The 15,231-nt window shown below is 40.0% G+C and overlaps 1 protein-coding gene across 2 annotated transcripts in view; it reads right to left on the reverse strand.

Annotated features, from left to right (window-relative positions):
* Window positions 1-14,410, reverse strand: part of LOC122773603 (ubiquitin-associated and SH3 domain-containing protein B-like) — a 45,415-nt gene extending 31,005 nt beyond the window's left edge. For both annotated transcript variants that reach the window (XM_044032383.1, XM_044032382.1), the window contains exon 1: window positions 14,102-14,410. In XM_044032383.1, coding sequence (XP_043888318.1) covers window positions 14,102-14,229 — 128 coding nt within the window. In that variant the 5' untranslated portion in view covers window positions 14,230-14,410. The remainder of the gene's footprint in view (window positions 1-14,101) is intronic.
* Window positions 14,411-15,231: the final 821 nt, after the last annotated feature.

A 15,231-nucleotide genomic window follows, 5' to 3' on the forward strand; every position in this document is an offset into this window, starting at 1 on the left:
CCTCTTATTTGAGATTTAGGTCTTCTTGACAACATTTGTTACCTGACAACACACTGTAAAAAGTTAGCAGGCACATTCACGATATAAGACATGATGACTGGATGAAAGCAGGGATGAATGAATTCAATTATTCCCTCTACTGTCTGTCTGCAGAAAACCAGACAAATGACTTCACGCCACTACACACAAACACGCACACACCTTAGCCAGGTAATATAAGAGCATGGCAGTGATAGAATTATTTTACCGTTCTGAAAAAGAAGCAAGACTGTTGTTGGGGGAAGCGAAGAAGAAGCGAGTGTTTGAACGAGCGAAGGGCGAAACACGAGTACACATTGAAAAACACAGAAGCAATTACCCGGTTATATATTCAGTCCTGACCATTATGAAGCTCCTGTCAAAACTGATCGCAATATTCTGTCTTTTAAACTTGAAACCTGACACATTTTAACAGGAGTAGAACAAGACAAAAAGACATTTCAGCTTCTACAACAGTGTAAAGATTTGGCTGTGCAGTGAAATGACTTGTGCTTCTGGGCCGACTTTGCCTCCAGGAGATGTTTGTTGAGCTAAATCTCTAATCTGCTCATTAATAAGACAAGATTCAGCCTGTTTGTAAACTCTGGACTTTTGTTGGAGTCTTCGAAGAAACAATGAGCATCTTTCTCTGCAACTCATGTGTGTGTGTTGCTTATCCTCCCAGCTCATTAAACCTAATTGCCACCCATAGCTCCTATTCACTGTTCACACAACACATTTTGCCATTGATTCTGCTCCAAGTGTGTCCATACACACACACACACACACACGAGCATGAGAATCTTATTCATAATATCCACTGCAAAGCTTGCTATTATATATATATAAAACATTTTATTGCATAAAGTTCCACTTGTGTATGTACAGAACAATCTCAGTATTTAGGCTACATATTGTGTGTCTAACTCTGTCAACATGAAAAAAGCATTTGGTCTGATCCAGACTGTGAGCTGCTTCCCCTCAAAGATGCAGCTGATTGGATATTATGTAACATTAGAATTGCAGCAGACACTTATGGATTTTTCACACTTCGTCTTTTCTTTTCGCTGCTATATCTGAAGATAGCACGTACAAAAAATTCAGTGAAAAGATGAAATTACATTAGCTGGATCTGAAATTCATTAACAGAAGACTGAAGAGTGCAATCATCATTTTAGTCTGATTGAAGGAAACTTTCAATAACAGCCGTGTTATCCACATCCAATCAGGCCAGTAATTAAATGTGTCTTCAGAATAACTTTCCTCCACAATCATTTTCAGCCCAGTGATCCAGCAGGATTACTGGGGCGGAGGAGGGGGGGAGGGGTCTGAGCAGGAAGCAGGTCCAAGATGGAGGAGCTTCCTGTCGTGTATCAGTGAAGTGAGTGCGAGGGCAGACGGCAGGAGCTGGAGGAAGCTGGCTGCTGGAGCTGCTCCAGTCGCTGCACTGGCAAATGTACTACAAGCACAGATGGCTCAGTCATCACTGCACACACACACACACACACACACAAGTACCAGGCAAATTAAAGACCTACATAGTGTAAGTGAATAACTGAACGCACACACACACACAGTTGGTGTTTTTATGCTGTTTTTGAAAAGGAGGTCACTAGTACTACACAGTTAAAGAGATCAGTGACTTAAGTAGATTTGATTTAATCTAATGCCCAATTTACCGTGTGTGTGTGTGTGTGTTCTTGTATTTGTTACCTCTTAAGGACTGTTTCTGGCATAAACACTGACCATGTCCTGTGGTCCTCACTGAGACTTAAACCTGGTCTTAATGAAGCAGAACCTCATTTTATGGCTCTGGTTAAAGCAGTGTTTCCCATTCCTGGTCCTCATGGACCCCTGGCCTGCATGTTTTAGATGTTTCAACCCTAATCTACAATTCCAACACACCTGATTAAATGAATGGGTCGTTACCATCATTTGAATCAGGTGTGTTGCAATTGCAGGTTAGGGTTAATCCCTAACTCTAACCCTACAGTTCACATCTCAGGCAGCCTGTGGCCAAGAGGAAATGAATTGGACTTGTAGCTGGAGCATTGCTGGTTCAATCCTGGGATGGGTCCCTGAGCAAGGCACATTATTGCCAGGGTGCAGATAAGTGCTGCTCACTGTGTGTGTGTGTGCGCTCGTTCACTATTGGTGTGTAATAAGGATGGGTTGAATGCAGAGGACAAATTCACTATCACCTTTAAGAATGTGAACACCCTTTCATCAGCAACCAGGCTACTGTTGGTCAATCACACTGGTGTCCACTCATTATCTATTTTCCTCTAAATGGGAACATGATTTATAAAACTGACATGTTCCATTGAAGAAGATGTGAAAATAGTGATTGAGACTATTAACTTTCAAGGTAAATATTTACTGATGCAATAAATCAAGTGAAAAGTAAGTTTATTTCCCCATAGACTGTCAAACATTCAAACAGAACATATTTTCAGGTACTAGTTGGCTGCAGGAGAAAACCGGAAGACTCTGTCCAATTATTAGAAATGTTCTATGGTCCTAACGAGAATAGCTGTCCTATCCAATCCTGTGTGTCTGTGTTGAAAAGACAGAGAGGCTCTCTGACAGTGCCAGAAGGAGCATGGGACAAGGACACATTCCATTTTTCTACTCAGTGTCTGCCTGGACCTACCACCGCTTATGAAAGAAAACATAGGGCATTCTGAGTTCACTCTCACTTTGCACAGTGAGAAGAGACTCTGTGTTTCTCCCTGTATGAATTAAAGTGTAAACAGAAAGACATCAAGTGAGCGTAAAGCAAACACAGTGATTCTCCTCTTCACACAATGTATGTGTTAGAAAATAAAATGCTTTATATGTTTTATATGTTTTATACTGATAGTTCCATACTATAGACAAATAGTCTACAGAAATATTTAATAATAAACTGCAGTATAACCATCAGATCACACCTGGGCATTAATTCACTTTATATACAGCCACAACCGTATTAAAGGTTGCTACAGCTACAGCTTCGTTGTTAGCTGTATGCACTTTCAAGGTGAAGTCAAGTAAATCTCGTTGTACAACTTGTATAATGACAATAAAGGCATTCTATTCTATTCTATTCTATTCTATTCTATTCTAAAGTAGAAAACCTTTTGGCTTAAACCTGATTCCAAAAAAATATGTAAAAATGACATCATACGTGCTTATAAAGTTCCCCTAATCCCTACTTTCACCATGTGATTCACTTTGCCACTGGGACGTGGTTTTTACTGGAAGATGATGACGGCACAAAGGGACTGTGTTACTCATGATGACAGCAGTCGGCTGTATAACTGTTTTTCAATTTTCAGTGTATAACTTCTTATTTATTACTTATGTGCAAACAAAAGATGAATCTATTCTATTTTAATACATTTCCTCATTTATGTGCAACTTGGAACAGCCAATTCCCAACATGCTGCAGCCTGTGGGACACTAATGTTCCTCTTGACCTGACCTCCTTTTCATCTGCCACAGAAGTTTGACTTTGATTCAATCAACCAAGAGGTAACGTTATATTATGAGAAGAACAGGAACCTCCACTACATGTCCCTGAGTCATTTCACTGTGGTGCACAGTATGACTTCTTTTACTCAAGGATAGATTGTCAAAATGGCTCACATCAGGACTATAAATATATCATTTAATTTTACATTTATATGAAGCAACAAACTTGAATTTGAAACCTACTAATAAATTGTAATTGACTTAATTTCCATTGACAGTTGTTTTTTTCTTTTTTACAGAAAACAAGCAACACATGAATGAAGGACGCACCATAGAGATCAGAGACAATTACTTTTTCTGATTCTGATTTTCTTTTTATACATATATATATATATGTATATATATATATATATATATATATTAACAACTTTCAATTTTACTCCACTTCATTTTCTAAATGAGTTTCTTTACATTTCCGAATGCAGTTTCAATATCTTGCGACATTAAAAAAGGAAGACATCAATGACACGACCACTGACCTACATTTGAGACAGACAGCAAGTCAGGCACAAGTGCAAACAGGCATCCCCGTGGATACATTTACAGGCAAACCCACAAAAGCCACATGTTATGGCCAGAGTGCCGTCACAGGAAGAGTCGTTCCACACACAAATCAAGCCGAACAGCTGTAGATCACTTTAAACTACTTAACAATCCTAAAAACTACAGGAGTCTGGTGTAAAGTCACTAGTCACACGTGTGTGTGTGTTGCATATAAAACAAAGTCACCGCAGTTTCACTCCGACGTGCAGTGATGACTCCGCCCATGTTAAGTAGGTACTTTTTTTGTCATGGAGAATCAACCTAATCGTGCCGTGTCGTGCCGATGGAAATATGCCATTAATGACCACAAGAATCTCTGTTAGAGGTAAACTTTCAATATTCTAGTTCTTATTGCTTGTATGAAAGGTGGTAAATAAACATCATAATTCTCAAAATGTTCACATTGGCTTAATTACTTTTCGTACCCAAGTACTTTTAATGAAGTAGTATTCTGATAGGTGGCTTAAACTATCAAAAAGTGTGGGTTTCTTGTTCTCCATACAACACACATTGCTTGAACTGTGTAGTGTTGCGAAAAAGAGATAAGTGCATTCATCAATGGAGCTATGTCCTTTGCTGAGGCGTAAATAAATGGAGGAATGAGGGTTTGACATGTCATCAGAGTCACACTGAGGCTGTGTGATGTTGGTGGCAGGAGTGCTCTGGTTTGGGTCAGAGGGAGATGGAGGACAGCTGTCAATCCCAGCAGCCTCCAGGCCTAATCATGAAGCCCCTTGCTGTCACAGCAACTGTGGGCAGGCAGACAGCTGTCCAGGGAGCTGCTTACTGAGGTTGGACAGATACATCAGGATAATATTGGCCATTTGTTCAATATCTGACAACAGTCTGCACTGCATTGGTGACTGGGGGCTTATGTGTTTATATTCACCTCCTCTGCATTTTCAATTAGCAAAAATAAACCGCTTTAAAGTGTTTTAAAGCTTCACTGAGGTGAAAAAGTTGTTATTACTAGCTAGCAGCATATTTGAGGTTGTGTGTGTATCTGCATACATTACTGGTTCTCTAATGCGTGTTTTCTGCTAAGTTGGTGGAGTAAAGTGCTCGTTGCTGCAGTTATTACCACAGTTACTTCTTCAGCTAAGCCCTTAGCATGTGTGGTGCAGCAGTGATAAGGGTCCCCTGTCAAACACTGTTCTGCTGTGCCACGTTCCATTTTTCATATACTGGTCTGGCAGTATGCGAAAAATTCATATCATTAAAAAAATAAATGTGGGAACAGGTATACTGCCCAGCACTATTAGGCTGCATTACTAAATAAAACAATAATATAACATTTGTACAGCACTGATAAAATAACACACACACTAAAACATTACAGACGTACTGAAAAACATCGTTTAAGACTGATACACCACAGTCAACAAGTGTGTCTTCAGCTTTGATTTAAAAACCTCATGAAGAGGAAGACTGTTCCACACCGTGGGAGCACAGAAAGAAAAGGAACACTCATTAACCGTCTTCTTTCTGACAACTGGGACAACCAGACAGCCACTGTCCTGAGATCACAGCGACGGTGTGGGCGCATAAACCTGTATCGTGCCCGACAGATATGCGAGTGCGTTTGGACAGGGAGCCAGAGAAGAGAGGCCAGCGCCTCTGAAACTCTTCTTGGATCCAGCCTGTAATCCAGCCTGGATGTTACAAAAGCATGGATAAGAGTCTCAGCATCTTTCAATGGGTCTGATTTTTGCACATTTTCATAGCTATTGCCCTGAGAAAACTACGAGAAACACGTTTGTTGACATGTTTTCCGTCACTCTGCAAACGTCATCTGGATCATTGGTCTGACTGGTTGTGGGACTTTTCAATTGTGTACAGAGGCAATTTGATCTATGTCCATTGGTCATGCCTCGTGGAAGTGGGAGGTGACTACACCCTTTCCAGACTCGTACTTTTGTTAATACACAGCTCTAGTTATATTGTGAAATATTTAATAATATGTGGATGCTCGTCCTTTCTTTTTTTTCAGTGATGACTTTTGATTAAAGAACATTTGTTTTGGAAGCAGGTCTGAACTCCTGCACTTGCACTACCTTAAAATTTCATACCGCCACGGCGAAAGATATCTGAGTGGAGACAATGGCCCCATAATCTGATAGCACTGTCTGTTTCACTGCTTCCGGACAGAGCTTCAAATGATCCATGATATGATCGCCACGCTGCAGTGGAAGTGCACCAGTGACCGACGGAAGCTATATCCAGACAGTGATGCACCTCTCCTATTTCAGGAAGGAGACTAATGACATTTATATGACCTTGTTAGAGGCTCCCCGTCGAGACAGATGTATAATGATGACACAAGAAATGTAATAATAGGTGCATTGTTACGATTTTACAACTATCTTGGAGTCGTCACAAAGAGCTGAAGAAAGAATGAGCGCTGTCAGTATAAGCTCATATTCGTCTGTATTTCCAAGATACAGGGATTTTAAACAAAAAGCGAGTGACTCAATAATTCATGAGCGTTACCAACTCCACAGCACTTTAGTGTTCCCATAGCTGGGTTATTCTATATGCAGCTTTCACAGATGTAGCCGGCTATACAGTACACTGAAAATGTGAGTGTGTACACATTTTCCTTTCCTCTTTCCAATCAGCAAATATGCAACGCTTGAGCTGAGCTATACAGAAAACACATTTCCTTGGTTGACAGCTGTTGTGAAACCATAGGAAATACTTCAAAACAGTGCTGAGAAGGTGAAGTGCAAATATGGCACAATGAATGCAAATAGGCTGAGTGTTCATCTCTCTCACCATTTTCAAATACACATCCAAACCACAGAGAGAACACGGCTCTTCTCATTGTGACATTACACACTGCTATGACCAGTGAGGCAGTTGTAGAAAAACAAAAAGGCAACACATTATCTACACAGGAAGTGAGTGGGTGTCCATGAAGAGCTTAAATGTTACTACACAAACTGACAACCACAGTATGCTCACCTAAAAGAAGACATGGCTTCATAATTGAAGCCATGTACTGCATTATTGCATAATATGCAGTACACTGCAATGTTAATTCAGTCCAATATTCACTGCTTTTACACATCACCTATTCATTCGAGTACAAGAGAAAATTACAAAAGGAGAACTAAGATAAAACTTTATATCTCAAAGTACTGTCATCTACTAATAACACTGACGAGAGAACTCAGTCACCATGAGGTGCTGTCAATCCTTATCTGTTGTTTTTTTCCCCCCAGTGCATCCAGGCACCTACTGCCATTGTTGGAACCCAGAAATATTGATTATCAGATTAAGCAATAAAACAATATAACTGGACTCTGATCGGTCACTGCAGACAGTCACTGCCACAGTCAGTGAAGTCATAGTATTTCAATCTTGAAACCTGGAATATTTAAAGGCACCACAATTAAGTCGTGGTAATATCTAAAGGCAGCGCTCCACTACTAAATTAACATAATTACATAACAGAATATAATAATTATATAACAGAATTGGTGAGAAAAGAAAAGATCTTCAAGTTTTGCTCTGGAATAAAGTGACCACACATGGACAGAAGGACATGTAAACATGTCAAGTAAGATATTGAGATATCTGTTCTCTTCTTTATTTCACAGATAGACAGCCTTTTCACACCAAATATCTAGGTGTTTTGCTTTGTAAACCACTTTTCTACCCACACCAAAGTCCATGGAAAAAATCAGCAATTATACATCATGGCAAACAAGAGTGTTTTTTCCACTGCTGCAACAATCAGTAACTTCAAACGTGTTACTATGTGCGTATTTGGAGGTTCGGATTTACCTAAGTGACAAAAACGTACCTAATGAGCAGCAGTAGACCAGCAGCTGCAATGTCCCCACAAACTAAAAACATTTCTTTGTTTTCTTTGTGGATTATGGTATGGCACCGTGGACGTGGCTACAGTTAAATTTGACTGTTTTTCCCCGTTCAGCCATGTTTTCAGTAGGATCTAGCGCCATGCATGCCAGGTGTGTTCACTGTGCAGCCGTCAAGTCACTACCTCAACAGTGTATGAAGTAGTGATTTGGTATTTGGTCATGCTCATGAGTGGTCAAGTTCTGATCTGCAATCTTTTGATTTCCCAAACAATTAAATCCCCGTCACCATTCTGTTCTGAGAGGTTTAAGCAGCCTGCAGGCTATTCTTGTAAAAACAAGCATGACTCTGTTTGTTTCATGTATAATTGATCATTACATTAAGAGTTACCTGACATGCCCGAGACTGTCATTTACCAAGTCAGAGTGATGCACCTTGTGACTTGCTGGAAGCCTTCACTCTCCGGAGAGATGAATAATGTGTGCAATCGATTTTGTTTTCAGAATGATTTAACCTGCAGTTGATGCACACCGGGCCTAGAATCATTTCCTGGCTCCGACATGATGGAAATGTCAACTGTTAATAATAGCAAGATGGATTTAAAAAAAAAATATATATATATAGTGGAGACAGTGTTCCTTTGACAAGATTATTCTTTGGTAAACGTTACATCAAGCCAAGTAAGATACATTTTAACTGGAAGAAATGTGCATCTGAGACAGATACATTTATTATTTAAAGCTTACTGTAATGTATTTATTCTTGTCTGGGCAGATAGTCCTCATTAACGCCACACTAGACTTGTCACCAAGAATCATCCTCACCGTTATGCTTTGGGGTCACACAGCACAATAAATATCAGCCACAAAAAAATCCTGTATTGTAAAATGTCTGCGTTGTATTTGCTTAACACATAGACTAACCATGGGGAAACTGGTGATTCATGCTGCACACATCATCATGAACCAAACAACTTTGTTAGAAACCTTTTTTAGATTCCACACCATAAAAGGAAAGGTCAGAGCACAAGGTGAGGCTGTTTGCCTGTTTACTTCTCATTTAACCTCATTTAGTATCTCACTAAAATCTACAACAGTGAATGAATAGAAAGTACATTCCTGTAAAATGTTGAGCATTGAGCTTCATGGTTTTATGAGGTCAAACCAAGTGCAAATTAAAATCAAATTAGTTTGAACTTGATTTTTGTAAGCATGATTTGCCTAATATTTATTAGCCTTCTGAGTATATGATAACCTAGCAAAACAAAATGTGTGCTCCTCCACTTGATAAAATATACAGTAGTGTTCATAAAAAAGTTCCCTCAGAATAGTAATGGGAATTACGGCTCCCTGAAGAGAGCTCTGTTTCCTTCCGAGCTCGAGTCCAAGGCTGAATTTGTTTCCCAGTAACACCCTGTGTAAAAGGGGAGTTCATTTATAAATAAAAACAACCTAAGAGTCCTTGAAAATAATGGATCACTTGATGTAACATCACTAATCAGGAACATTTAAACTACATCAATTAATATACATTTATAAAAGTAAAACATGTACTTGTATTTCTATCGTTCAATGGTTCAGTACCACCTTTTCATGTCCAACACAAATATCACAGTATCACTGAGTATCTACTGATAATGATATCAGCCAGATACAGGTCTTATTTTATTTTCCTCTCTTCTGTTTTGCCTTTTCTTCTTCTTATGTCTTAAAAAAGGTCCACATCTGCGATCGCTGCAGCCTGGCAGGCACACATTCATGTCACCCTCACAACCTGTGCTTATAGAAGTGTATAAGTGATAATTGGGGGTTTTGGCTCATATTTAGGTTATTAACTTTAAGGTTATCTTTATATCTACACAGTTAACCCTAGTTGCCATGTGGGGAATCCTCAAAAACAAAACAACAGCCTGACTAACAGCAGCGGTAAAATGTTATCTTTGCACATAAATAATCACCTGCAGTTGGCCAAAATATGTAGAGGATCAACCACTGGACAGAAAAAAGCGAGGGACAAGACAGCCAGCCAGAGAGGGAGATTTACTAAATGGCAGTGTCCAGGCCAAGCAGTGGTGGGCTGATATAAAAGAGGCTGTCACTTCCCTGAGGGAGTGTGTTTAGGCCTGCCTGCCTGCCTGCCTGCCTGCCTGGGGGCCTGTCATCATCTGCTGTGTCCATTCAGCAAACCACAGCACACTTCCTCTGACACACACACACACACACAGGCAAACACTTTATCACTCTTGACGTGTGACATCTGTCTGGGTGAAAGGAATAGAACGACTACAATGCTGAGTGGATGAACTGAAAAAAAAAGAGAAGTCCTGTGAACATTCAACCTTCTCTGCCACTACATTCAGACAAAACTGGGCTTGTATTCCTGGGTAATTCTTGGTAGAAAACTTTGACCACTGATTGCAAGGAAATACACATTCACAGTTTGACTGATAAATCAGCTTGGCTAAAAATATCAATAAGGGTGTACATGACATGTCAGCCAATCAGTGAGGAAATATTGCAGTCCAAAAATGCCAGATAGATAGATAGATAGAGTATGGTCCAACAACCATACTCACTTCCTGACCCACTCATTCTCTTGATCACTGAACACTGGCGTCACGACTTTGCGTCATACTCATTTTTCACCACATCTCATGTCTTGCATTGACTTTGTATATCATCTCATTGCACAGAACGAGTTGTCATTATTAAAGTGTAAATGTCAAGATGTGCTGCTTTCTTTATAAATGATCAGAGACTGAATATCGTTTGGTTTGGGACTGCTGTTTGGACAAAATAAGACAGATCCGAAGACACCACTGTGGGCTGTGGTGGGAATAAACAACAGCATGTTTCTCTATCATTTTTTTATGGACAAAATGATAAATCACTCTCCTCTGTCATCATTCCTGCCCCTATTGGGCAGCTGTCTACAGCAAAAACCTCTGATAAACCCATTGTACATGTTCTGCTCTGCATGAACCAGCAGATGAAGTTAGGGGTTTGCCAGTGAACATATAAAACTTTTAGCAGCTAAAGAGCCAGGAAAGAAAAATAACACTGGTTCACTCTGAACTAATGTTATTTTTGCTCTGTGTCTGCTGGGTGTTGGATTGTTCCCTTGACTGTTACATCTGCAATATTAACACTATAACAATATTAGAGCTGAAACAATTAATTGATTCATCGATTATTAATCAATCACTAAATTAATCGTCAGTTAATCAAATTGTGATTAGAACTAGAATCAATTAGAATCAACAACACATATGTGCCATTTCAAGCTATTTCAAAGACACAATTCTCCAACTGTGTAAGAAAGATATTCTTCAGCCCACAACACAATTCTAAAATGCTGTTGCTGATTTGTATTTACATTTTTATGGTCTGCAATATATAGGATTTTTTGGATTGAATCGGAGCTTACATTTTTATCTGTCCAATATCTGATCCAGTGATTTTGACCAGTATTGGGCCGCTCACCGCTAGTTATGTTGGACCAACTGTGTGGTGTGCCTGAGTGACAGAGAGACACTAACATGACTCCACCCTCCAGAACTGAGAGACTGTAATGCACCTGGAATCCAATGTTTAGACTTTAAACCACAACAGGCCAGCTAAAATCACTCACAAGTGTGGTCACCCTTTTCAAAAGTGAATACACACCATTTGCTGCAATAAATGTCGTCTGAAATATGAAGTTGAACAGTGCAAGTCATCTATCCTGAAGAAAACACAGCACCTGCAGGCTAACGTTAGCATGTACATGGACAAATAACAGGGGGAGCTGACAACTTCATCACCATCTCTGGGTAATTGATAAACTAGTTTGAATAAATTGTGGATGGAGATAACTAGGCCATTTTCTACTAGTTTGGCTCAACAATTTCGTATCATCAAAAGATCCTTTTGAACCAGCACCATGCATGAACTGCACTCTATTTCGAGTGAAAAACAGGAGAGTGTGAAACAAACACAACAGGAAATGAACTAAGTGTAGTAAGTAAGTAAATAATCTACCATCGAAAGATTCCACTGTGTACCTTTACAGGTTTCAAATTCCAAACTTGAATCATACCATTTTGTACCAGTCAATGACACCAGTAACCAGCTCTAAAGCCAGGTGACTAAGATTAGCATTCAATTAGTAAACTATGATCAGTGCCAGGAATCCATTTGAAGACGCCAAACAACCCGAGACAGACACCATAGACCTGTACTGCATTAGCTGATGTGATTTTAGCAACTCATCCTTTCTTCCTTTGACTGATGGACAACAACGCAGAATAGACGTGAACAAATTGGCAACGATTGACCAACGCAAGTATGAAAAATGCAGCAGTTGGACTGTGGTGCTGCCTGTAAGATGAGTGTGACCCACTGCTGCTCATATACAGTACACAGCAGTGTTGTGTTTAAAGTGAGAGCCTGATGAACACTGATCTGGCCGAGTGGAAAGACAGTCCCTCCATTCAGCAACAACAGAGAACACTGGGTGATTCCCCTACCACACACACACAGGTTTGTACATCAATCCCTTTAAGGACTCTACATTAACAAACCCTAACCTAACCCTAACCACAGTTTAAATCTTCTAAACCTTAAACTTAACCAACTTCTCAGAAAGGAGGATCAGCCTCATTAAGGTCTCCATGAGGACTACAGATAACAAATAAAAGTATACACACACAAGTACATACAGTCATATGTCATGTCTAAGGATATAACATAGACTTAAATTAGAAACAATAACTCTGATGATTACATCAGGGGTTACAGTCTGTTTATCTGTTTTAAATTATTATTATTGTTGTTGTTATGTTGATGCATTTGCCACTGACTACCTTACTTTAATCAGCCTTTTCATAAAATAAAATGCAGTCCAGCAGTGTGACAGACACATGCAGTCCTCACTTATGTCCTGCTCACATGACTGTGACATTACACGATATATGAGGTTTACTGATTGTATCTGATTTTAGTTTTTATCTTTTCCAAATTCCAATACATAGCCAGTATCGGACTGATACCAATTCTAACTATTGCATCAGCCAATCCAACAACTATCTGCTGAACTCTAACCAGTAACATTGACCTAAATGTCATTTATTTATTGGTTACGCAGTTTTAGTCCAAAAGAAACATGCTATCTCATAATAACTGTTCTTCATTGTGACATATGTCTTCAAACTAAACAGTTGGATGCACATGTCTAAGTTGTGAGGACTCCCTTTTTCCGTAGTCACTTATTAACTAACTGTCTAACCAGAAGAACCAAGTATTAATAAGTAGTAATAAACCCTTTGAATTGTGCGGACTAACCAAAACGTCCTCACATCAATGGTTTTGGACAATAATAAAGGACACACAAAGAGACGTTTTATCTGGCTATACTTGTTAGGACACTCTCTGAACTTCCATTCATTTTATTTATTTAACCTTGACTATAACCAGCTTAAGTCTAATTTCACCCAAACTAAAATAAACATCTTCATCCTAACGTGTACCATCATTAGGGCCAGTCAATAGTCCCCATGAGGACTGGTCCTGAAAAAGTCAGTGTTTATAACGGAAAATGTCCTCAAAGGGTCGCAAAAACGAGTACACGTCCCCGTCCCCTGTCCCCACACACACACACACAGAGAGAGAGAGAGAGAGAGAGAGAGAGAGTCATGACTCGATGACTCCTGACTCCACTTCTCAGGACAGGTCACGCCAGACAACTCCCTGTGGCTCAAATACGACAGATACGCGCGTATATATCCATGTATACAGTATTTTAAATACTTTTTCCGTTTTGAAACGAGTACTCCAACTTTGACTGAGCTAAACCGTAAATGAAAGTAAAGTATAATCGAGATGTGTTTCGTGTGTTTCCCTTTTTATTGAAACGGACTGTTAACTTTTCGCGCTAACTGCGTTTAGCTGCACCGGCTCTTCTTAGTCACACGGGACGTTATATTTGGTTTGATACGTCTCTGTTGTGTGAGTAACACACGGCAACAGCAGCTAGCTGCGCTCACGAGAGTGATGCTGCGTTTGACCCGTCAGCTAACGTAACTCCCACCACAACAGACCGTAACTCTGAGCTCAGGCGCCGGCCATGTCCCCGTCACGTCCCTGTCCCCTCCACGAGAGGCACGTCATTTTCCAGTCAACACACATAAACACACACATAAACACACGAAAGGGCTACTTACGCCCTGGGTCTGGGGAAGCCCATGGACAACAGCACATCAAGATTAGAGCCACATTTCACTGAGCCCGGTCGGTTCTGCCGGAGCCTCCGTGGCAGGATTTTACTGTAGATGTCGTCTTTGGCAGCCATGGTCACTACACAGTCCACCACCAACAGCAGCAGCAGCAGCAGTGGGAGCCACAAACCTCCGACTAGTCCATCGGCTTCAGCGGCGCCCGCATGAGTGGATGAGAAACGGCAACAACGCCGAGCGGAGGAGAGAGCTGAGCTGAGCTGAGCTGAGCTGTGCTGTGTGGCCAACGAGGAGGCAGAGAAACCTGCTACTGCGCCCCCAGAGGAGAGAGACGGCATAGCACCGCTGCCCACTGTCTACACCAGGGGTGTCAAACTCATTTTTGTTCAGGGGCCACATACAGCACAATTTGATCTCAAGGGGGCCTGACCAGTAAAAATAGTAAAATAATAGCATAATAGCCTATGAACAACATGAACCCCTTTGTTTTTCTCCTTTGTTTTACATTTAATGAAGGATAATTTTACAAAACATGAAATTTATTGAGAAATATAAGTGCAATTTCAACAATATCATGCCTAAATGTACTATTTACACAGCACACTGGATCTATAAAGGCACAAACATTTAGTCACGGGTATCTGGAGCATTTGACATTACGTTTAGATTAGTGTGAAATTTGAACAAATTCATCCTGTGGGCCGATTGGACCCTCTGGCGGGCCGGTTCTGGCCCCCGGGCCGTATGTTTGACACCCCTGGTCTACACAATAATAACACATTATTACGTTCATACACAGCAATAGATTTTAACACAACAGGAAGTAAAGTTCATATTATAATAGTTAATAATTAATTGTGTATTATATCTGAATATAAAAGGTCACTATTTATTATACTACAGTATAATATATCAGCCTGCAATAGATCAAAAAGTAAATAGTCTTGATATGATATCATATGATATATGTTGATCAGAATGTAGTAAATCTAAATAGAAATATTTGGGGAAACAGAGATCCAATATTTTCCACCATGTTCTGTTATGTTGTGGACCAAAAAACTGTTTTTATAATTGACTGATTATTCATTCATGATGGAGACCTACTGTGTCATATC

Source organism: Solea senegalensis, linkage group LG8 (assembly GCF_019176455.1).
Source record: "Solea senegalensis isolate Sse05_10M linkage group LG8, IFAPA_SoseM_1, whole genome shotgun sequence".
Lineage (NCBI taxonomy): Eukaryota > Metazoa > Chordata > Actinopteri > Pleuronectiformes > Soleidae > Solea > Solea senegalensis.